The sequence below is a fragment of the Chelonoidis abingdonii genome, chromosome 6, assembly GCF_003597395.2.
Source record: "Chelonoidis abingdonii isolate Lonesome George chromosome 6, CheloAbing_2.0, whole genome shotgun sequence".
Classification (NCBI taxonomy): domain Eukaryota; kingdom Metazoa; phylum Chordata; order Testudines; family Testudinidae; genus Chelonoidis; species Chelonoidis abingdonii.
The window spans coordinates 26,795,821-26,818,781 of NC_133774.1; the positions used below are offsets into that span (position 1 = coordinate 26,795,821).

At 37.4% G+C, this 22,961-nt stretch overlaps 1 protein-coding gene across 1 annotated transcript in view; it reads left to right on the forward strand.

Annotated features, from left to right (window-relative positions):
* Positions 1-1,040: 1,040 nt before the first annotated feature.
* The window catches only part of SLC1A3 (solute carrier family 1 member 3), an 85,034-nt gene continuing 63,113 nt past the window's right edge, over positions 1,041-22,961 (forward strand). The window contains exons 1-2 of the mRNA XM_032772035.2: positions 1,041-1,209; positions 2,957-3,236. Coding sequence (XP_032627926.1) covers positions 3,056-3,236 — 181 coding nt within the window. The 5' untranslated portion in view covers positions 1,041-1,209; positions 2,957-3,055. The remainder of the gene's footprint in view (positions 1,210-2,956; positions 3,237-22,961) is intronic.

Below are 22,961 nucleotides of genomic sequence, written 5' to 3' on the forward strand. Positions count from 1 at the left end.
ATTTATTCTCAAAGTTTATCCTTATTATGACTAGTTTGTATGATGATTGTGACATTTAATATTTTTTCTTTTTACAGAAAGCTTATTAACTGAAAGTCCTGTCCTCTGAACTAGTAATAATAATATTAGCACCTAGTACCTAGTATACTTAACATTTTTCATTTGTAATTCTCAATAGGGAGTCACCGCTCAGGAATCTTATGAAAGATATGCTAAAAAGTAAGCCCCCAGTATTTAAACAACATGATTTATCACCTGGCACCTGTCATTTACTCAACCAGCATTTAAAATCAAAATTCATATTCTGAAAAGGTAAAAGATGCTGCTTTTTATTTATTGCAAAATATTCTTCCAATGGTGCAAGTTTTTAAATGCAAAAAGGCCACTTATTTTTTAGGAAAAACTGGCTGTTTTCCTTTATTAGTCACACTGTGCTGTTGAGACAATCTTTTCTGAACTGTGTTGACTCTAAAAGAGTTTAAATTACTGAGCTACAGGCAAGTTTCGTCTTGCTTTTTGAGTAACAAGAAAATTACAAAAAACTAGATCTGATCATATTTTGATCGATTCTTGATAGCTTTACATTTCTGAGGAGTAACTGGAACACTGTTTCCCACCTTACAGAAAGATGCTTCCTTAAATAACTGTCATTAAGAATTAGAAAACACTTTGGAACCACCAGTCAAAACACTTCTTATAGTAGAATAACATCCTCAGATATTTCACCATTTTTTTTGAAAAAGTAGTGGAATAATGTTATATAATTATGTTTAATTTTTACGGACTCCTGGTTTGGAATCTCTAATCACAAAGACTTCCAGCCTTCTGTGTTGTGTGTCATTCTTCAATTCTTCCTGAGTCCTGATTTTGCATTTCTAATGAAGCTGAACTGACAAAGCGTGAAAGTGGTCTAAAGGGAAAAAACAAAGAAAGCAACCCTGTTTTTACTGTGCCAAGACTAATCAATATTCCAGAAGCTCAGCCTTTTTTTCCTCCTTCAGTTGTGTTTATTTTTTTTCCAGAGTTGGATTAATAGTCTCCTCCCCTTTTCTTAAGTTGCAGTGATAGTAAGTTGTATCCAGAGCACATGCATATTGTCAGTCTTCTACTTCTCCTGCTCACTGAATTTTTCCATTTCTATTGTCCCTACAAGGGAAATTTACCTTGTTGCTTGGCTTTTGTACTGGGAACATTGCAGAATCTGAAAAGGTGAGCTTGTTTTCTTTATTGGTGTTTTTTGTTTTTCATTCTCTTCTTTTGTAAAATACTTTTCTAGGTCATTTGATATGATGATACTTTGGGGGGTATACTGAATGTTCTTTCTTGATTTTAATCTTACTTATAAAGAGCAGATTGGGGTGATATTGTGTTGATATTGTGTTAACTGGTCCTGGAGGGAGAAGGGGGCTGGGTGAATCTATAAGCTTATTATAAAATACTGCAAACTAATTTTCTGAAGAAAAATCTTTCAAACACACAGCAGTCATGCCTCCATGATCAAAAATACCATACACAATACATTTAGTTCAGCCTAAGAACTTTTCCCCCGCTCTGCAGCCAATTAAGAAAAGACTAATTAAATATTATAGCTTTTCCCAATTTAAAATAGACATTTGTTAAACAAAAGGAGAGAGGGGAAGACAGGAAAGGGGGAAATGGGATACGTGTATGTATAGACAATCTTGTTAAAAAACCATATTACAATGTGTTAAAATGCAGGGAGAACAGTATATTAACATATTAGTTTTAAACATATATTAACTCCAAAAGCAAGACCAAATCCCATCAAAAACATTTTCTTACCTTTTTAAACAACATGATTAGCCCCTTCAAACATCCTTCTTCCAAAACCTGAACTTTCTAAATGCTTTCTGCAAAACTAATTAGGCAATAGATGTAGCAAGGCAGAAAGATATAAATGACCTATATAATTGAGAATGGATTTCAGTGGTGCAGCCAGCTATATCCATTCATGAATTTGTGACCCTGCTAGAGAAATACTAGAATAGATAACACATTTATGCCTGCTATCCAACATTATGGAAAAGCAGATTCTCACTTTGCAAAATAGTTTTGTGCAGATTTAATTACAGAATAAATTAATTTCAAGCAGTCAAAAAAATTACAGCGTGTTTGAAATGAAAAGTAGATTATCTTGCAAACATGTCCCAACTCTTTTAAAGAAAACTTTTAAAAAAAATCTTAAAGGCAAATCTGTAGTGTGATTTTTATCAGATCATATCAATGCAAAGCATTATCTGTAGTGTGAACTTGTAACAAACATGAAGAAACAAGCTAACTGGGTTACATATTCTGATGTACAGATGTGTTCAGAGTAGCTTACACACTTCAAAGAGGAATGTTACTATCAAAGACATACCTCCTGAGTAGTAAGTAAAGAGAAACTATTCCTGCTGTGTTTTGCAATATAACAGGAGAGAAATCAATGAAGGACAAAGCATTAAAATTATCTAGAAACATCTGAAATACATAATATTCTGAATGCTATGATTTAAAAAAGATATTTATCAGAAGTTTCATTGAAAGGTGGGATAGGCAGATTCTGTACAGATAAATATGTGCCTGCTAAATACATGAAAATGAAGCTTGATCAATAGTTATAGATATACAGCAGCTGATTCTCCTGTGACATCCATTTTATAGTACTGTAACTCCATTGACTGCAGTGAAGTTACTCCTCATTTACACCAATGTGAAAGAAGAATCAGGCCCGTTCCCTGCAGATGCAGAAATACAGATCTGAACAAAATCTGTACTTTCAATCAGGGTTCCACCAACTGTTGCACTTATTTACCACATACTGCAATCAATTAATTAATCTAAATAATCCAAATCTGCTTGTTATATGATGAGTATTTGCCTGCATGTGTAGATATGACTAATCATTCCTCTGAAGTTTAACTTATTGTGACATTTGACATATCTTGTCTTCTAGCTTCCTCCTGCACTTCCCAAGGAAGAAGGTCTTCTGTCTTTCTGGGGAGATTTTAACAGCAGTAAATTATAAAAGAAGAAATCATATTTCAAAATATAGATGACTAAAAGTAACGGAGAAGATCCAAGATCTGGAAGTAGGATGGAGCGCTTTCAGCAAGGAGTACGGAAACGTACACTCCTGGCAAAAAAGAAGATGCAGAGCATAACTAAGGATGATGTTAAAGGTTACCTAGTAAGGAATGCCTTTGTGCTCCTCACCGTCACTGCTGTCATTGTTGGTGAGTAATTTGATCAATAGGGATATTCTGTTTCTCCATTGCATTTGACAGCCTTAGAAAATGTCATTTGGCCTCAGCAATTAGCATTCTGAAAGAGATCCCAAATTCTTCTCCACTGATAATAACTTGCTGGCTTGGAGCATTTTTGGCTATGAAACTCTATGTTGAAGTTTTGGAGAAAGTATAATTTTAGTTATTCTAGTATTCAAAGAGGTGAATCATTTTGGTAAAGGACATTAATTCAGCTGTTTTATTAATTCCTCTGTTTAAGGATCAACCCTACTATAACAGAATCAAAAGGACTGAACAATCAAACAAAATCTGTTTCTGCCAAAAAGCAGTTGCAATACAATGCCTCAATGTCACTTTCCACTAACCCATGCAATTAACATGTTGAAATGAGAGACAGAAGTCCCCAATATTAATTATAGGGTCATTTGCTTCTCAGAAAAGCCAAATATCAGAGATCAGAACCCAGAGTCTAAACCTTTTGTGCTTTCCCTTGATGAATATAAAATAAAACACGAACCTAAATCTAAGGTCATGCTTTCTCAATTACTCTTATTCTTACGCTTGCATCTTTCAGATAGAGTCTGAGAGGCAATAAGAGTTCTACCTGCTCAAGGACTGCAGGATGGTGACTAATCAGACATTGTTTCTATACATGGTGGAAATTCAGTAGATCAAATAGCATGCTCAAACTTTTCAGCTTCCATTGATTTCAATCGGAGGGGGTCTGGCCCGCGAAATGAGCACTGCTGGATTTAGAATGTATCAAAATTTAAAAATCTTTTAAAATATTTTTAGCTACATAAAAGATTGATTTTTTATCTGAAGACAATGAATTTTCACCAATAAGTGTTCTATACAGAAATATTTTATTATTCATAATTGTTATTTTTATTAACTAGAATTTCGCTATCTAAACAATATCATTTTGCACTGAATAAAACAATTCCTTCTTTTGTGGAGCAAGTAGATTTTGATTCTGTAATAAAAAAAATTATGATCAGATTAATTTCAAGCCTAACATATTAATCCACTCAGCCACATGCCAAATTTTAGAGTTTACAAATGAGGCCAAATCCTGCTTGGGTGAGCAGTCCCATTAATACCTTTAGAAACTGCTGTAATGATGCTTTCTTATGTAGATTTGATTGTTTCATTTCCTAAGCTTCCTTAGGAATCAGACATCATTGATGCTTTTACTGTTTCTCATATCTGTAGGATTATTTGTAAGAATTTCCATTTTATTGGTGGTCTTTTGCTAACAGAAAATGCAGTCTGGGGGCCAAATACAGTACCTACTTTATATCCAACAGAAATAGCACCTTTTCACTTTTTATCAAGAGTAATTGGTTAACAGAGTTTTGATTCCTAAGTAAGAATTTGCCACAGTCAACAAAAAAATAATTAATATCAGTAACATAAAACAAAGTATTTTAACTGGTTGTCCACTGAGGAAGGTGCATTATAGGATCTGAAGTTAAAAATATGATCTAATTCAAAAGCAATCTAATTCTTAGACTAATCTGCTCACAGAAAGGTATATCACTAAGTCTACAATGAGGCCCTAGCAATTCTTCTAGCACTGGTGTAGTTCCCCCAGCACTAGCAATGATGGAACACTAATATAGGCTCTCATGTTCACAAGTGCATCCACCATTGCTAACACTAGTGGAGCAGCAGTGATGCTAGAACTGTGGAAAATTCCCACGGTAGAAAAGGCCATTGTGACAAATTCTGACTACTCATACAGTGGTATATCTGGAGTACCTCTCACTCCAGCAGCTTCAGAAGCGTTACTTTAGATACACTAGTGGAGTGGAGAGCAGAATTTGCCTATGTTTGTAAAATGATGTGTAAACTTACAATATATGCACAAATAAAGGGGAGGCATATCTATGGCTCTCAATAAAAGAGCAACTTCTTCTAAATAAGTAGACCTTCTGTTACTGGTATGCTGAGGTAGAAATATATATTAATAGGGAACTGGATGGCTTAAGAGTATGAACACCTCTAAATTGTCACTCTGCATCAGGTTGGTAATGACTAAATTTTGTTACCATCTCTCAGTTGTTTTGCAATCTACATAAAACCAGATGGTGGGCATGGTCTAGTTCCTAGTGGAGAGTAGTCCACATCACAAAACTAATCATCGTTAGCATGAATTGACAACCTTGTTGGCTATCGCAGTAAAAGGACCAGAGTTTGAATGAACATGAAAACTGAACTGTGTTTTTGTGCCATGGCAGGGTTGAAACATCACCAAGAGGTAGCAGGCAGGGCACATTTGAGGAAGCTTTCATTGCTAACAGCCCAAGCTCTAACAATTAGATACATAAACCAAGGGCTTTAGTTTCCAGGGCTGTCAGTACAGCAACTTTCAAAAGGACTGAATTCACTAATAGTAAAATCAAACGTTACATACCAACACTTTCCTGCTGACCATTTTGTCAAGGTGAGAAAGCAGGTTTAATATGGCGCTTCCCACTTCATTTGTTAAGCAGGACTAATTCTGGTAGAGATTAAGTTTGTAGGATCATAGGTCTTAGCCCACAATTACAGGACCATAGTTTCAAATGGGCATCTGAGTTCATATAACAATTGTTATGAATGCATAGATACATATTTGCTCATAGAAAATGGATATACATTTATCTGATTTGTGCACATATATTTTGTTGACTTAACTGACATTACGTAGCACTCACCTATAAGCAAGAGCATAGTGCACAGAGAAATAGCATCGTGATCCTCACAAGATAAGGGAAAGTGTATCTATTACCTCTAACTTCAGGTGCTACTGCAATGAAAATTGAAGAGAATGAACAGAACTGATGAAAAAGGATGGGTGTATACATGCTATTGCAAAGCCTGAAAGATGAGAGAAGGCAATGCAAAATGCCAATTATCTTTGAGGGAAAAGCACAGAATCAATTGCTAGGGTAAAGATAAAAGGCTTCCTTGGCTGCTGCAATAAAAACAATTAAAGTAAAAAAATAATACTATTGATATGGAGATGTCAGAAGTTTCTCCAGAGCTAAAGCTGAGACTAACGTCTATAATATTCCTGGTTTTGGCACCTTTTCTGAAACCTTCAAGAAAGTTCCTTTTGATGTCAAATTTTGCATGTTTGGTCTGTGGCTCATTATTACTATTATTATAGTTTTATAAAATTGGAGCTGATTTCAAACAAGCTATCTTTGAGAAATATGATGTCGAAAAAAATAGGTCATTCTAAAGTTTTGAAAACTTCTGTAAGTTCTTTTGTCTGCAAAATGAGTTGTCTAGAAACTTTAAATGAACTTTTCAGTGAATCTTGGCAAGTTCTAGGATACAGTACCAATTCTGAGCTGGAGAAAGGCATATTTGGGGAGTTGTTCACTAGTGAATTGAGTATGACAAAATGACCAGTAGCACTTCTAAGGTGTGCTGCAGGTCCTGATGACTTTTGGAAAGTTCACAGGAGGTCTTACAGACTTTGAAATGTTCACCAAAAACTTTGGCATAATCTCAATGGCTGTTCCATTCCCCCATGCTTCCCTCCTTGTATAGTCTCTCCTGATTCCTGCTGCCCACCACCCAGTTTCCAAAACTCCACAGGAGTCCAGATTTTTTCCAGAAGAACTCTGAAACTCCACAGGAACTCCAGTGGAGTTTGGTGGCTACCCAAGGGAAAAGCTCAAGTCACTTCGAGTTTATGAGTAGAACTCTTGTGATGCTAGTCATAGAGGAGCACTACTAAAACTGAGAGGTCCAGTGGTGCTAAAGGAGAATGGGGGGTATATAAGATAAGCAATAGTTCCTGCATATTTTGTGAGGTGATCGCGACCCTAATGAACTCTCTAGCTAAAATCTTTTCACAGCCCAGTCTAACTAATCTAGCTGTGCACTGGGACACTCCATGGTGGAAAGGGAAAGAATCCATTCACCAGTCCATAGAGTTAAAGCGGTGCTGCTTTGTTACTGCTAATTGAGCCTAATGGCTGGAATAGGTGAAGGATCAGAGCACGTGCACAGCAGAACATCCTCCTGCCTCATGCCACAAAAGCATAGAACTCTGAGCCACACAGGTGATGTGCATGGTGTACCCACATTTTACCTCCCTGGTGTGGTGAAACTGCTCCTATGCTGCTGCTCAAGGGCCCTCTGTAGCCCGAGAAGAGGGGTATAATTTTCCCCATGTAAGATGCACATGACCTCAGTATACACTTTGTAAGTGCACATGGCCACAGTGCCTGAGGTAGGGAGCTTAAAATTCACATGGGACCAAGACATCAGGCTACTAAGGTATGGTTTTAGGTGAGCAGGCATGAGCACATCACATAGGGCACAGAGGGTTCACCTGGGAGCGAGCAAAAGGGACAGAGACACATAAGAACCTGCACAGTTCACAAGCTCCTCACTGACTCCTCTCACTGAATAATTCCAAACTTTTCAAAAATGCCTCAAGCATATTCCCAGACAAACACTGAAATTGGAGTTAAGATTGAAAAAAAATCACTATGGGGAAAAAATATAAAAGATCACTTTAATTTTCTTACAACAGAACAAAACCTGGAAGTTCAAATGTACCAAGTTTTCTTTATCAGTTACTTCTTACAATACTATCATACTTTTGATTTTACAGTTCTTACACACTCATAGTTTGAAACTAAACAGCATCCAAAAATTCAAATGACTATTATTTTATTTAAAGCCACATACAGTAGAGAGAAATCACATACTTGGTCAATGTGGGAATCGAAATGTACAGATCAACCTAGGTAGAAGTTCTTTTAAATAAATAACTATATGTACAAACTTCCTATGCTCCAAACTCTGGAATTATCATAGGGTAGAATAGTGCTGAAAAATAACATTTTGGAGCAGTCATAAAATCTGTGTGCAGAAAGTATACATTTACTGCACTCTACATACAAATTGTACTAATATCATAACTTTTTCTAAATAGATGTCAGAGACCTTCTAAAAACTCACTCTGAGCTGTTTAAAACTGATTTAAGACTACTTCTTACAGACTAGATTTGAAGGCTGTGTTGAATGGAATGTGAGAAGTTGGCATGAGCATAGCATTAAAGATGTTTGTATGGCTTTAACTATGATTTCAATTCTCTATGTAAAAAGATAACAGGACAGGGCAAAGGCTCTATGAAAAAAATATGTTACAATAGATAGAATGGGTGACCTGAACTTTGTCTGAAGGTCATTTTATGGGCTGTATATTTGCATGACACCTAGCATATGCCTAAAGGGGATTAAAAACATTGTTTTAGCTGCAGGTATTGTAAAAACTATTGTTAAGGTTGTCTGACCCTTTCTAATCTATGATTCAGTTGCTTACAAATTTCTGAAACTTTCATCTTTCAGGCCAAAATTTTCACTATCATTTCCTTAACATGATATAATCCTTTAGATTCCAGGTTAATATTTAAACTGTATTTCAGGGTAATTCCAAAGACACCAGGATATGGCAGATTAAGTAACATTTTATATGTCACTATTATGTTTACAGATGAGTTGTGAGGAAAAGTATTTTGGAAAGTAAATAAAGGGCTCCTGGTTTTAAAGATTTTAGTATAAATCAAGAAAATTGTTAGATTTCTGTGACTATCTAGTATATTCTTGGCTACATAAGGTAGGCTGAGTGACAGCCAGTAATAGCTAACGAAGAGTAAAAAGACATCCAAAATAATTGCATTTTGAGGAATTTTTTGAAAGAGGCGATTTGGGGAAAGGAAGAGGTGATAGTTGTAAGTAGAAGAAGAGACAAAGGGAATTGGAGATAGATAGTTCAAACAATTAATATTAAACCTTCATGTATAGAATAAGTAGGTGTGTTTTCTATGCGTTTTCTTGTTTGTTTGTTTGTTTTTACAAATCGGGAGATTGGCCTTTGGGATGGGTTCTAGGTCATAAATAGAAATCAGTCAGATGGTCCTATACTTATTCTTACCAGATATTGGCATTGCTTCCACATTTCTTTGCAAATTGGCAGAACTGACACAATGTTTGTTCAAGAAAGGTGTAAGATTGAAGAAGAGGTGTGTTGTGCACCCTGGTTGATCTGCCTTAGGTGAAATACTGTAAACAGAGAAGGTTACATGTGTCTACTTATACCCCTAACTGCGTCTAGTTCATTATAGCCGTTTCTCAATTTCATGAGGACCAACTTTACAAACGAAACAAAAAATGCCACACACCTGTCTGGGTATCAGTCTATCAAGACTCTATTTAATCAGATATTATTGGAAGTACCGAAAAGGCAACTCACAGATAACACTGTCTAGTGCACAGATTTTGGTGTTTCTTACAATTATTTTCACTTAGCCTTTTTTTTGCCATTAGTGTAGTCTTTAGGGTGAGTGAGTTGTAGCCCTTTCTGAAAAATGTTTAACAGACCAGGAGATTTATTTGCAGATGCCATATCTGCAGGTGATGTGAATATACATTCATTAATCCTGTATGCAACAGGATTACAGGATCATGATTCATGGACCACCCTTCCTAGAGGTATGATCCTTCAAGAGGTTGAGCACCAAAGAGAATGTTGGGAAGATACAGATGAGAGACTCTGAGGCTGAAGTGTTAACAGAAGTTCTGTAACAAATCAATACATAAAACAGACTGTTCTCTCAGTAATACTGGACAGTATTCATCCAAGAATTGTTAAGAAATTTAAGAATGAAGTGGCTTAGCAAATATATGCAACGTATTAAAAATCAGCTAGTATACCAGAGAGCTAGGGAATTGCAAGTGTTGTACAGGAACCTACCTATCTTTTAATAAGTTGCTAGAGGTGATCTTGTGAATTACAGATAAGAAAGTCTTACTTCAATACCAGGAGATATGATTGCAATGATCATTAAAAATTATAAAAACACTTAAATAAGCATGATATAATTAGGGACAAGCCAGCCTGCCTGACTTTTGTGATGGGAAATCCTTGCTCTAACCTACTCAGATTATTTGTGTGTGTCAAGAAATGTTGGATAAAAGAGAACTTGGAAATATAATTGAACTGGATTTTCAAAACTCCTTTGACAATGTGCCTCACAAGAGTCTATGTTGCATGAAATGAAACATCTTTACCCCCTAGTGTTTACAGGCATAAAATACTTTTGGCACAAGCAGAGTTTGATTCAACAAACATTTGTTTAGCACTGTGACAGAGACCTCAATTACACAATTAGACTACTCAAGTACTAGATTTCATACATTAATGGGTGGTCATTGCAGGAATCAGGAGTTATGATAGGTCTCTACAGAGATCATGTATTCTGGATGTTAAAATGCTATGCACATTGCAAGAGCAAACAGTTTCAGGAACTAATGAAAATAATGAGCATATTATTTATAAATGGGATTATGACATGGTACCTATGACTCTCTCCCAATAGGTTAGAGGGAATGAATGATAGGAGTTAGAATAGGATATGAAACATTATGTCATATGAAGTCTGATATGAAGCTAAAGCAATATTGGAACTCCTAGCAATTATCTTTGAGATAACTGAGGATTGGAGAAGGGCAAACATAGTACTGATCTTTAAAAAGTGGAACAAAGAGGACCTAGAGACTGGTCATCTAACTTTGATATCTAGAAAGATACTGGCATAAATTATTAAACAATCATTTTATAGGCACCTAGATGATAATAAGGTTATAAGTTATAGCCAACATGGATTTGTCAAGGACCAATCTAAATTTCCTTATTTAACAGAGTTACTGGCCTCATGAATTAGGGGAAGCTGTAAACGTGATATATCTTGATTTTAGTAAGGCTTTTGACACAGTCTCTCTTGACATTCTCATAAGAAAAATAGGGAAATGTGGTTTAAATTACTATAAAGTGGGTGAAAAACTGGTTCACAGACCATATTCAAAAGTAGTTACCAGTTGTCAAACTGGGAGAATGTATCTAGTGGGATCCCACACAGGTCTCTCCTAGTTCCAGTACCATACAATGTTATAATATTTTTATTAAAGATTTGAACCTGGGATGAAGATTGTTCTTATAAAATTTGCAGATATGAGATTAGTAGCACTTTGGAGGACAGAAATAGAATTCAAAATAATCTTGACAAATTGGAAATTCGTCTGAAATCAACAAGATTAAATTCAATAAAGACAAGTGCAAAGTACTACATTTAGGAAGGAAAAAATCAAATCCACAGCTACAAAGTGAGGCATAATTAGCTAAGTGGTAATACTACTGAAAAGGATCCAGATATTAGAGTGGATCACAAATTGAATGAGAGTCAACAATATGATACAGTTGTAAAAAAGGCAAATACAATTCTGAGGTTTGTTGAGAAACGTCATATGAAAGACATGGTAGGTAAGTGTCTCACTCTATTTGGAAGCAGTGAGGCGCTCAGCTGGAGTACCTAATCCAGTTCTGGGTACCATACTTTAAGATGCAGAGAAACTAGAGAGAATCCAGATGAGAACAATCAAAATTATAAAAGGTTTAGAAAACCTGACCTATGAGGAAAGATTGAAAAAGCTGGTCATGTTTAGTCTTGAGACAAGACAGCTGAAGGGAACCTGATCACAGTCTTCCAATATATTAAAGGCTCTTATAAAGAAGACAGTAATCAGTTGTTCTCCGTGTCCACTGAAGACAAGACAAGAAATAAAGGGCTTAATCTGCAGTAAGGGAGATTTAGGTTAGGTATTAGGAAAAAAATTCTAAGTATAAAAGGGTAGTTAAACTCCAGAATAGGCGTTGAAGAGAGATTATAAAATCCACATCACTGGAGGCCTTTAAGGGCAAACACCTGTCAGGGATGGTCTAGGTTTACTTAGTCCGTCTGAGTGACAGGTGCAAGATTTTGTGACTTCTCAAGGTTTCTTCTGGCTATGATTTTATGAAAGTGGGCACTTTCCACAAAGTATCATGCACAACTGTACATCCAAGAAGTCAAAACTAAGATGTACTGATTAGGTAAAACAGGTATAAGACAGAACCAAAAAATGTATATCTTTTGTGGGAAGGACTCCTACTTGTAGTTATGGATATGTTGTAAATGTATGAACACAAACTGATGTGGGATATTTTAAACACAAATACAAGACACTGTAAAATCTTACATAAGACTATCTCTTAAATTAGATTGTTAACTCTTTAGGGAAAGGACAAAGTATGTTCCTGGGTGTTCATACAATGCCTGGTTCTATGAGACCTGGATCCTAACTGTGGCCTCTGGATGCCTCACCAATATAAAGGAAAGATTATAATGGATGTAGTTTTGAAACTGTTGTACAGTAAATGGGAAAGAATCATAAGCCGTTATAGAATATGTCAACTTCCAATCCAGGGAGAACTGGAAAAGAGAGAAATATAAAATTAATAAAGAAACTCTGTAAACTGACCAGTATATTAAAATCAGTATTTCATTCTGCTTAAGAGAGAATAACTTATCTGTTGGAAGCCATTATTTTAGGGAACAAAAATATGAGCACTTCTCAAGAGAATGCAGCAGGAGTGATATCCAGACAGAAAAGTATGTCAAGATAATTATAGTTATTATTATAATTTTTACAAAGTGGCTAACAGCACCTTAATTGTACATGAAACTTTGTAACACATATAATGAGATATAATCCATGAGCCAGATTCTGAGCTTACTTACACCACTAGTGATCTGGTGTAATTCCAGTGACCTCAGTAGAATTATTTAGGATTTACATCAGCATAACTGACATTAAAAACTGTCCCTCTACTTCAAAACAGATTTTAAAAATAGGACAGTATTATTCTGCACTTCTAAATAACTTCCATCTGAGGATGTCAATGCATATTAATGAATTATGTTTCATAGCAGCCCTGAGAGTTCTGACAGAATTATTCAGTTCATCAAAATCGAAACATCCTGTGTAGATTATTCTATTTCAACAAAGTTCCAATGGAACTCTGCCTGCCAGGCAACTTGTGAAACGTCTGGTTTCCTGCCAGCTTGCTTCCCAGTCTCAGGGCTTCCAGGGTCCACAGCCTTGGGGCAGCCAGACAGAAAACCTGCTCCAGAGTTAGAGTCCCAGGATCCATAGCTCAGAAGAAGCCAGACAAGTGAACTGCCCCTGAGTCAGGAACCCCAGGTCTTCTAGGGTCTGCAGTTCTAAGGAAGCCAGCCAGGTGGACTGCCCTGGAGACACAGACTCCAAGACTTTCCTTTACACAGAGATTTTAGAGTTTTTTGGTTTTCATTCCTAATTGGAACAAAATCAAATTTCAAAATATTGAAATCTCCTGTGCATGGAGACAGGTTTCAGAATGGTAGCTGTGTTAGTCTGTATCAGCAAAAACAACGAAGAATACATCTGATGAAGTGGGTTTTAGCCCACAAAAGCTTATGCCCAAATAACTTTGTTAGTCTCTAAGGTGCCACAAGTACTCCTCGTTGTTTTTTCTGTGAAATGGAATTACCTTTCTCCACACAAGTGTACTGGCTAGGTACAGTAGTTACAGCATTATTATCCCTATTTTGCATATGAGGAAACTGAGATACAAAGAAGTCATGTGACTCACAAGAAATCAGTGACAGTTCCAGGAATGGAAGCCACATCTGATGATTCCCAATCCTATGTTTTAGCTACATGACCCTCTTTCCTTGTAGTTCAAGTAAAGGAAAAATCATTGGTGAGAAACCAATGTAAGAAGGATTCATGGAAGAAGAGAGTTTTAAAGAGAAACTTGAAGACTGACAGAGAAAGCATTTGGTCGCTTAGAAGCAAAAGAGTATACAAGTCCCAGGTATATAGGGTACCATAAAAGTAGTACTAGAGCCAAACAGTAAGGAGAGTGAGGTGGATGAGAGTTCTGAGAGTAAACCATAATGTACAGCACAACTCAGTAAATAAGGAACATCTGAAGGTAGTGAAGGGTTGACAGTGATTGTTTTTAAAATGTTTATAGTTGCAGCTTGCAAGTAATTAGCTTTATCATGGCACTTGCAATATCACCCAATACAAATAGAATTGGCCAAAACATGAGTTCAGGTTCACAGGAAATTTTGCTATTTTAAAATTTCATTAAAACCAAAATTCCAAAAATATTTTGTTTTAAAAACACCCGGACGTGTTGTTTCTGAAACTAAATTTGCTCCCAAGGACCCTGACAGCCACTGAGTGAAATAGATGTCCTTGATAGTTTCACTCAGCAGCTGCCTGGAGCTCCCAGTGTCTGTGGCTCTAGGGAAACCTTGACATGTGGGCTGCCCTGGACTAAAGACACTAGGGCTTCCAGACTCCCAGGCCAGCTGGCAGCCTGAATCATCAGTAAGCCTGAGAGTCTTAGGCAGTCCATATGGCAGGGCTGCCTCAGAGCCACAGATCCAGGAATAGACAGAATGATATTTTGATAATTTGAGATCATCCATTTGATATTAGGGAAGATTTCAAATATACTTATATGTTATAAGAAAGCATCCAGGTGATTTTGGGAGCACAGAAATGCAGGAGGTCAAACAGTGTTAAGAGTAGAAGTGTTGGGGGGGTGATTTTTTTCTTTCGGTTTTGGTTTATTTACTGTGGAAAGAGTCTCTGATCAAATCAGGAATTAAAGCTCATATCTGTGATAGCTGATGTCCCACCAGATAGTTTCATTTTTTGGAACCTGAATCTCTAATGATTTTTATGCCCTCATCATGGAGGAATCTGCAGAAGATGAGACATGCTCTTGATCTCAGATGAGACATGTTCACATGTAGTGGTTAGTAAAGGGGAAAGGAACAAGAAAGGGAAGTAAGGATGTCATACAAATGAGTAACCAACCAATCCCACAGCAATAAACACTAGATGCCCACAAACTAAGTAAAAATAAAAAAAATGCCCGCATAGTCTCCCCATAGGCCATAGTTGGTTGGTGGAGTTGGAGATCAATGAGAGCTAAAACTAGTGGTTAGGTTGACCAGATGTCCAGATTTTATAGGGACAGTCCTGATTTTGGGGTCTTTTTCTTATATAGGCTCCTATTACCCCCAACCCGCTGTCCTGATTTTTCACACTTGCTGTCTGATCACCCTACTGGTGGTGTCCCAGCTCTTCCTTCTGGAAGAGAGGTCCTTGGTCGCCACAAGCCTTGGCCATCCCTGGTTTCTAGTTCAGGGGAAACAGCAGGCTTGGGTGGCAGGCACAGTGGAGTGAGAGGATTCAGTTTCTTCCCTGCAGAGCCTTGGGCTTTGGGTCAGTCTCAGGTCCCCTGGTTGAAAGAGAAAAACAGCATCTTACTTTCTGCTGCACTGAGCAACCCTTGGGTTGCTTCCCTCCAACTACTGTAACTTGTCACTTTGCAGCTAGTTCTATCCACGCAAACTGTTCCTGCTTGTGCTCAGCTCACAGGTGGGGCAGTCCTAGCCATGTGCAGGCTATCTGGGGCCTGCAGTTTGGTGCCTGGCTTGGCTATAGGGTGGCTAGTTTGGCCCCAAGCTGTTTCTGTCTCTCAAGCAGAGGGGGAAGCAAGCAGTCCCTGTTTCAATTCCCCCAGTGTCTGCTCTGTAAGAAGTGCTGGGAGCCACTTCTATCAAGCCCCCAACTGGTAAGGGACTTCACCCAGAGAAATTAGGAGGATTATACTACCAAGAAAAATATATTGGGTAATATTCTGTGCTGCATCTTTAAAAGAAAACTCACAGATCTTTTAACCTAAGAGAACGGGAATTAAAGTGGCTTTAAGCTATCTTAACACTCTCCCAATTCTGGGTCTGACATAAACCCCAACTCAACTTAGTCCTTGGGGCTTGTGTGAATTACTGCAGTATGTCCCTGGCCGCCTATAGGCATCAGTGCAGCCCAGAAACACTATGTGCTACAGCCCTACCCCTGACAATCCCTGGCATGCCTCATACTCGAGAGCTTCCAGAAGACAGCTTGTAGAAGGAAGACAGCATCCTCCTGAATCAAGAGAATTCTCCCCTGGCTAGAATAAGGACTTTTAGAACCTGTTTAGGCTATTTCACCCCTTTTACCTGAAATGAAGGGGCTGAAAATGGGATTAGAATCTCTCCCACTGAGCACACATTGTTAAGGAAAATCAAAGAGGCATAATGAAGCAGTAATAATGGATGATTTCATACCCACATATAAAGTGGTCATATGTCACAGTGGAACAAGGTTTAGAGAATCAATTTCTCGACAATTTAAATGATTGCGTGATGGAACAATTAGTTCTCATGCACACAAGAGCAAGACTACACTCAACTGAATCCTAAGTAAAACTAGAGTTGCTTTAAGAAGTAAGAAGAGTAAGAGTTGGTTTAAGACTAGAGACTTTAAGACTAAAACTAGAGTTGGTTTAAGTAGTAACTACTACTTTAAGAAATAACTACTGAGCAGTACTGACGAGAATATGATCAAGTTCATCTGGAGGTAAGCATCTAGTCAAAAAGACCCTAAAGTAAAGAGTATATTAAAATCCATAGGTTTGTCATGGCATTTACTTAAGTATATCAATGGAGTCACAGAAAGTATGCTTACCCCTAAATAACAAAGGAAACAAGAAGGCAAGAAAAATATTAATGGGGTTAAATGGCAAGGTACAGGAGGTCATTTTAGATGACAAAATCAAAGCTATATGAAGCCAATAGAAAGGAACATAAACTAGGGCAGATAACACGTAAGATGGAAATAAAAAGGGTAAATTAATCAAAGTCTTTATATGCAGTGTTGTTGTAGCCATGTTGGTCCCGGGAACAAGGTGAATAAGGTAATATCTTTTATTGGACAAACTTCTGTTGGTGAGAGACACAAGCTTTTGAGCTTACACAGAACTCTTCTTCAGGTCTAGGAAAGGTACTCAGAGAAAGTCACAACTAAATACAAGATGGAATAGATTCTTTAGCATAAGTAGTTAATGCAAGGAACCATTCAAGATGAAGTAGCCCATTAACACTTCTCCAGTCACAAGGGAGAAAAGTGTGGGGGGGGAAGCTAGGGGGAGGATTTAAGTGGGTCATAGGTTGTTGTAATAAGTCATAAATCTGTTCAGATCAGGATTTTTAGTATCTACCAAAGTTATGAATTTAAGCTCCCAGACTCATCTTTTGAAGGGGTTGCACAGGTTTCCTTTGAGGATAAGGACTGAGAGGAGTTCATCTGAGAGTATAGCAATCATCTTGTTTCACACATCTAGTTGTTACTGGGCTATTTAGTGGACAGGATGAGCTATACCACATGTGGTGATAGGCATGTGTAGGACCCATGGACCTCGAAAGGTGTGTTGTGGGGGGCGTTGGCTATCATAGCAGCGGAAACAGATCTACAAATTTTACATTCATTGTTCTGGCAGTGTCTGGTTCCATTTTGAGTTGGTGTGTTCTGGTCTGTGGGGAACTAGCTTCTGATGATGAGCTTAGCAAGGTTGGGGGAGGTGGTATTTGGCATACTGGGGAACTATCCTAGTACCCAGGGTTGTTCCCATGGTTTGTTGTTGAATGTAAAATTTGTATGGGTAAAGATGAAATGGATGAGTTTGTCAATGTGTTTGGGGCAGAGGTCTGAAGATTGTCCATTATCTTGTAAATATTTGAGGCAGGCAGCAATGCCATCATAGTGAGGCATGTTGGTGACATCCATGGTGAGGTGACATCCATGATGGCAAGGATGGTGTTCTGAGGGAGGCTGTTAATGTTGGAGTTTCTGGAGGAAATCAGTTGTGTCCTGGAGGAAGCTGGGCCTTTGTGCAGAGAGTGGTTTGTGGATGGTTTTTAGGACTCCTGATATTCCTTCAGTAAGAGTACTGTGGCCAGATGTGATGGGTCTGCCTGGGTCCTCTTGTCTGTGTATCTTGGGAAGCATATAGGAGGTCCTTAGGATGGGTTCATAAGGAATGAGGTTGTAAAGCTTTCCTGAACATTGCATGGAAAGTAAAGTTAAGTGGGTGCATTGACCCAAAAGATGCCCACACATATGACATTGTGTATCACACTGAATCCTACACCAAGAATGTATGTAATAGGTTGTGTCAATAGGTAAAAAGCAACAGAAACCGATGTCCATTTTTCTACTGCACCACAGCTGGAATTCATTAACTGCTTTGCAAAGGTTGAAATGGATGGGGAAGAAGTGTCAATAGCTGATGCAGAAGCTAAGTACAGAAAAGTATGTGCTTTGAATAGCATTAAAGACAAACAAATGCTTACAAGAAAGGCTCTTAGAGCATTTATTGAAGATGAACTGTGGGATATTGATGTACTTTTTAGCAATCCTATCTGCAGAATTGAATCACAATGCATATCCTTAAAAGCTACAAAAGATGTGGCTCTATCAAAAGTGGAAGAAAGCACCAATGTCAACAGTAACATGAAGACTGTTTCAGCTGCTAAATTTTTGTGGAAAAGCTTTTTGTCCTGCAGTATGTGGGAGTTTCAGGGATCCAAAGCCGATGCCAAACCTGAAAAATAATACCATATGACATGTACTACTTCTTTAAGTGGTGCATGGTGATTGCAGTGACGTCAGCACCAATGAGAAGGAAAATAAGCAAGTGGAGAAGAAGGCTGCCATTTTATCAGAAAGCCTTATATACACATATATATAAGTGCTTCAATGCAAGGCAGGTTTCCAATACATACATAACTGCGGAGCATATGTGTAGTCTACCATGACAAGTCGCTATTGGTTTAACAAGGGGGAGGGTGGGGAGAGAGAGAGATCAATGTTACATATGCACAGCATTGGCTTCTCCATAGACTGTAACAAAGCATTCTACCAGGAGATTTCAGTTGCAAACAAAGTTCTTTGCTGCATGGTACTGAATAAAGGGTTGTCCATTCTCCCAGACCTCATCAAGGGTAAGTTTATATTTTATGCTGTCGATAACTTAAGACTTCCTTGAAGATACAGCTGATGGCAATGGTACTCTTTATGCTACTGTTATGGTCAGGAGTATATTAATGGGAATCAGTCTCAACCTCAAGTGCTATCTGGACCAACAAAGAACCATTCCTTGAAGGAGCTTCCTGACTTAATGACTCACTATCCTACCAAGGTCCAAGACATCTGAAGCCAAGAAGTCCAGTTTTCAATGAAGCAGCAGTTAAATTGACTGTAATAGAGTTTTCTATATTTGCTATCTTTGACCTCACTTGGTTATTGTGCAAAACTGGGATGCACTCCAGAGGTTAAAAATAATTGAGTATGGCTTCAGCTGAAGAGACAGAAAATGTACCCTCAAATGATCTAGACTCCTAGGACATACCATATCAAACCATTTCAGGAGAAAGATACATTCCAAACTGGTCAGCCTTTAATTCAGCACTCTATGAGGTACCAGAGCAAATGTCCTGTGTACATCCTGCCAGTCATACCTGCTAGTTCCACTGATCGCTGAGTTCACTCAGCAAAATTGCCACCAACAAGGGATGCATTCATATCTGCTTCAAGGGGGCAAGTTATCAAGCAATGGAATGGCTCCAGGATTATCGAGTTCATCCAAAACTATCCTCCCCTATCAAGCATGGATGGGTCTTGGAAGATGGAACAATGACACCAGTTATGTGTGAAATACCACGTGCTTCCGAATCAATCCTACAGCTAATCAAATCCCAATGCTCTCCATGCAGCAAATGTTTACCTTGTATGGACCTGTGTGAGTGTAGCACAGACAAGGATTAGTGTGACAATGTGTCTAGCAGTGATGCACTAGACAGAGATGACACTGATGATGATGTTCATGAATAAATGTTCTCAGTCCTACTTGTCAAGACTTACTTCTCCGGGATTACCACAGATCTTTTTTTTCTTTAAGTAAGCAATGCAACTCTCTGTTAAAGTACAATTTTAAAAAGTTGATTTTTAAATATTTTTTCAAATATATATCTACATAATTGTTTTAGGTTTGTCACGTTTGGTACTACTGTGTTCATACGAGAAAGGGCTTTCAAATGATACCGAATTCAACCCATTTCCAATTACTGTATTATCAAAATTTCTATGAACTGGAGGACCTGGAGCTGGGAGCCAGAGGTGCAGGGTAGAGGGAGGCAGCAAGTCCTCCCTGCCATGCCCTAGACAGTGACACCATTGAAATTATGATTCTGTAGATGCTTACAAATCAAATGACACCTCCCTTACCCTTCTGTTAATACTTGCCCATGGAATGAGATTATACTCACTGTACTCCCAGACTACGAACATGACAGGACAGGGACAAACTAGCATGGCTTTAGTAAAGAAAAATCAACTAGAAAACCTCACACATGCTAAAAGAGAGGAAATAGCACATATGATTCATCTGAACTTTCAAAAGCCTTTGAGTACAAATAATTGGTCAGTTTTCAGTAAAGTAACAGATTAAACAGCAGGGTGCTGCAACATCTTGTACTGGGACTGGTGTTGTTTACTATACTTTTTAATGCTCTGGAAAAGGGAGTGAACTACAATATATCAGATAGACAGACCTAGAGAAAACTGTGAGGATTTCAAAAAGACTTAAAAAATCTTGGTGAATGGACAATATGGTGGCATATGAAATTTAGCTGCTGACAAATGCAAAGTAATTGGAAAGAATAATGTGAACTACTCATTGCTAATTCTAAATTCAGTGTAAGCCCCAAGGGAAAAGGTCTAGCGGTGAATGTGGACAGCTAACGTGAAAGCTTTGCTCAGGTCACAGAAATATGTATAGAAAAGGTCTATAAAAATTATTTAGAGGCATGGAGATTTTCAAACACTAGTGTGCAGTTCAGAGAGGAAATGAGTAAGAAGGACAGGGTAGAGGTATAATAAAAGGTGTAGGGAAAATAATCAAATGCTCCTAGTGGGTGTTGAGAGAGTAAACCAAGTGCTCCTTACAAAAGAACAAGAGAATATTCAATAAAAATGAAAGACACGTTAAAATTATTAATAGAAACACTTTTTATGAAATACATAATCTGCGTATAGAGCTTACTGCTACAAGATATCATTAGATCCATGAGGTTAGTGGGATTCAAAAAATTACACTTTTATATGGATTATGGGAACATACACAGTCATATAAAAGATATAAACTCTCAAGCTTCAGGGCATAAGCCAACCACTAACTTTTTAGAGTGAGAAAGAAGCTTATTGCATTCCATATATGTTTCAAATTGAGAGCTTGCACCATCCTCAGAAGCAACTGTGTCTGGTCACTGTGAGGAACAAAGTACTGGACAAGTGCTCAGATCTGACCTGGCAGGTTCCATTGCTACCTATGTAAATCAGTGGCATCTAGTTATTCATTATGTCTTATTGAAAACAGAACATTATTCCCAGTATTGGTGCAGGACTGGTGCTGAATCAGCATTAATAGCTACCCTCAGTTTGGTGCGTTATTTTTACCTAGTGGAAGAGTAAGAACTTCTGTCTCAGTTAGGTGACAGGTTTTGATGTCTTCTGTTTGCACTAGTAAGGAAAATTCGGATCTTGTACCTTGTAATGGAAGCACGGTCTAGTAATTTTCTTGTGGAATACATGTTGATGTTTTGAGTTTGAAACAGCTATGTCTGGCTTTTGATCATGTCAACAATAAAAATAATTTATTTTTATATATTTTGTTCTGAAATATTCTGCAAATAAAGTTTATTTAAGAAATATGCTCTGTAAATAAATCTGCAGTCCTTTATGTCCATAACTGCATGCTTCTGAAATAGAGAAACAAGTTAGGGATACATGATTAGTTTTAAAAACTGGAAACTCAATGGTTTTACAAAACAGAGTTCCTGTTATTGTTCATTTCAAAATTGTTTGTCTTTTTATCTTTGAGAATTTCTGTTCTAGTTTCAATATTTCAGTTATTTCAGGGGAAGAAATCTGTTGAAGCTACAAGACTTAGTGAAAGATCCAGCCACAAAGTTCAGATATCAAGGTGATGAGCTCAGGAAAAAAATCATCACTAGAGAGGAGATTAGATTTAAAATTTCCCTAGAATTCAGAAGTGCTTAGTTCTGGATTAGAGTCCACCGCTAATTTTCTAACTGTGACCAGATGGTTCTATTGATGTAGAAACTAAATCCTATTTGAAGGTGTGTGGCCTGCCATCTATTCCATCTATACAAAACAATGAGCCAGGTCCTGGAACAGTTTTCTACCATTTCAAGACCAAGCCCACATTGTAGTATAGACTGGATTAAGAAGTTCTTTATGTGCTCGATAAAAGGATTTTTATGTTCATTTTAAAATTTATTTTACAAGATGAAGCATATTTTATCTTTCAAAATAAACTGCTGGTGCTTAGATTCCTCTTGTAGAATCTCAAAAGACACCTTTTGTTATGCCCACATAGAAAAATACATCATTTATATTCACTATTACTCAAAGGAAAAAGAATAAGAATCATCTTCATAAATAAATTATTCTCAAAAATTAGTTAAAATGTATTAATTTTGGTCTCCCTTCTTGCAGAAAGTTTAGTTATAGCATACTAAATTACTCTCCACCTGATGTTTATACCTTTCCAATAATTATAGACAATTATCATGTTTCCTAGCCATTAGAGAAACAGGTATAGTTTCTAAGATATGAATAGGGAGAAATGGGCACTCTAAATTTGTTACATCTTCTTGGTGCGAAAGTGTCTAGAATTGAATGCAATATTCCAATTTTAGTTTCACCAGAGTCATGCTTCTCCCTGTCCTATAATATCATGGCTCAGTATAAACAATCCCAAAGCACATTTGCCTTTTTTTTTATGCCATATGTATTATAAGATCACATCTAACTTATTTACCCACTTTCATCCGTATGCCATTGCCAGCCTTA